Source organism: Trypanosoma theileri (assembly GCF_002087225.1).
Source record: "Trypanosoma theileri isolate Edinburgh chromosome Unknown TM35_Tth_15_V1, whole genome shotgun sequence".
NCBI classification, from domain to species: domain Eukaryota; phylum Euglenozoa; class Kinetoplastea; order Trypanosomatida; family Trypanosomatidae; genus Trypanosoma; species Trypanosoma theileri.
This window is the reverse complement of record NW_021639857.1, coordinates 140,041-141,746: the sequence shown is the minus strand read 5'-3', so window position 1 is coordinate 141,746 and position 1,706 is coordinate 140,041. Positions and strand designations below refer to the sequence as shown.

Sequence of the window (1,706 nt, the reverse complement as noted above, 5' to 3'; positions counted from 1 at the left end):
TTCCTCTTCCATTTCCATTTCCACATAATGAGAGACTAATACAATCTGCAAAGTATACGAAATACACACACATAGCAAAAAGAAAAAAAAAATCCAAGCATAAAGGAAAAAATAAATAAATAAAAAAGAAAAAAAAAGAAAAGCAATTGCTAAAGCCCTAACATGAGCTCACTGATCTCATCACTATACTCCAGAGGGAACGGCTGATCTCTTTCAAACATTGTATATTCAAAGAAACGATGCTGGAGAATAGTATTCCAACCACCATGAAATCCAAGTCTCTCTTTAGGATTACACTGTAGAAGTCCAACAAGTAATTTCTCTAAAGATTCCCACATTTCATTCTCATTATTATTATTATCACTCTTATTATTATCATTCTTATTATCACTCTTATTATTATTATTATTATTATTATTATTATTATTATTATTACTATTAATATTGTCACTATATCGTTGCTTAACAAGTTTCAATCCATCCAATATGGCTTCACGCAGTTCCCTCCTTGTTAGGGCGGCACTACTCTGATCAAAGGAACGGAGATATGGACGGCCTGAGAGAAGTTCAAGAATAAAGGCTCCAAATGCCCAGAAATCAATCATCAATGGATATTGCAAAATAACACTATCTGAACTATTATTATTATTATTATTATTATTATTATTATTATTATTATTATTATTATTATTATTATTATTACTTTCGGTATGGGTAGAAGGAAAGAGTTCAGGTGCTCGTACATGCCAAGTGATACCACGCGCTAATGCTTCTCTTGTTATCATTCTTTTTTTTTCTTTTTCCCTATTATTATCACTATTATTATTATTATTACTATTATTACTATTATTACTATTATTATTATCACTATGGTGATCCCATATAAACATCGCACTGGCAAAGTCTACAAGCCAAACATGCCCATCCCCAGCAAGGAGAACATTTGGCAATTTAAGATCTCCATAGACAACACCTTTACTGTGTATATGTTGAAGTATTTGAGCCACTTTATATATAATTTGCAAAGCCACAGACCACTTCATAATAGAAAAGGAATAAAATAAACGATTTAATGCAGCAGCTTTAACAAATTGAGTGACGAGAACAGGCAATTTTTGAATACCGCAATGATATTTCTTATCTGGAAAACGTGAGGTATCGAAGTAATCTTCTTCACATTCCACAAAGTCTGGAATGGAAGGATGAGGACAAATAAGCTTATATATATCTGCCTCATGTAAAATGAGGGAAGAAGATAATAATAATGAAGATGATGATGGTATTGTGGTATCTTTCTTATCTTTTACGGTTTCTTTTTCTTTTCTCTCTGTAGATAATGATAATGATGATGATATTGATGATGGGGCTGTTACTTTCAGGGCGACAGGTCCCTTCGAGTATTGAGGATGTTGTGTCTGTTTAAACACCACTGTTTGTGAGAGAGCAGTGATGATAGTAGTGTAGTCATACTTGGATTCTATCATTCACGTCTGAATTATATATATATATATATATATATATATATATTTAAATAGATAAATAAAGAAAAGAAAATAAAAGAAAGTAAGAGAAAAGAAAGAAAGATAGATAGAAAGAGTAATATGATTGTAACAATGTTCTGTTTTGTAATGTGAAGAAGTATCATCTCACTTCATATATAAATATATATTCCCTCTTGTGATGGAAACATATACACAAAAAAAAAA

At 30.8% G+C, this 1,706-nt stretch overlaps 1 protein-coding gene across 1 annotated transcript; it reads right to left on the bottom strand.

Moving 5' to 3' along the window:
- Window positions 1-149: 149 nt before the first annotated feature.
- TM35_000151550 (protein kinase) lies at window positions 150-1,484 on the bottom strand (the record flags this gene model as incomplete). Its single annotated transcript, XM_029025807.1, has 1 exon — window positions 150-1,484. The coding sequence occupies one exon, from the start codon at window positions 1,482-1,484 to the stop codon at window positions 150-152; it is 1,335 nt and encodes a 444-aa protein (XP_028882790.1).
- Window positions 1,485-1,706: the final 222 nt, after the last annotated feature.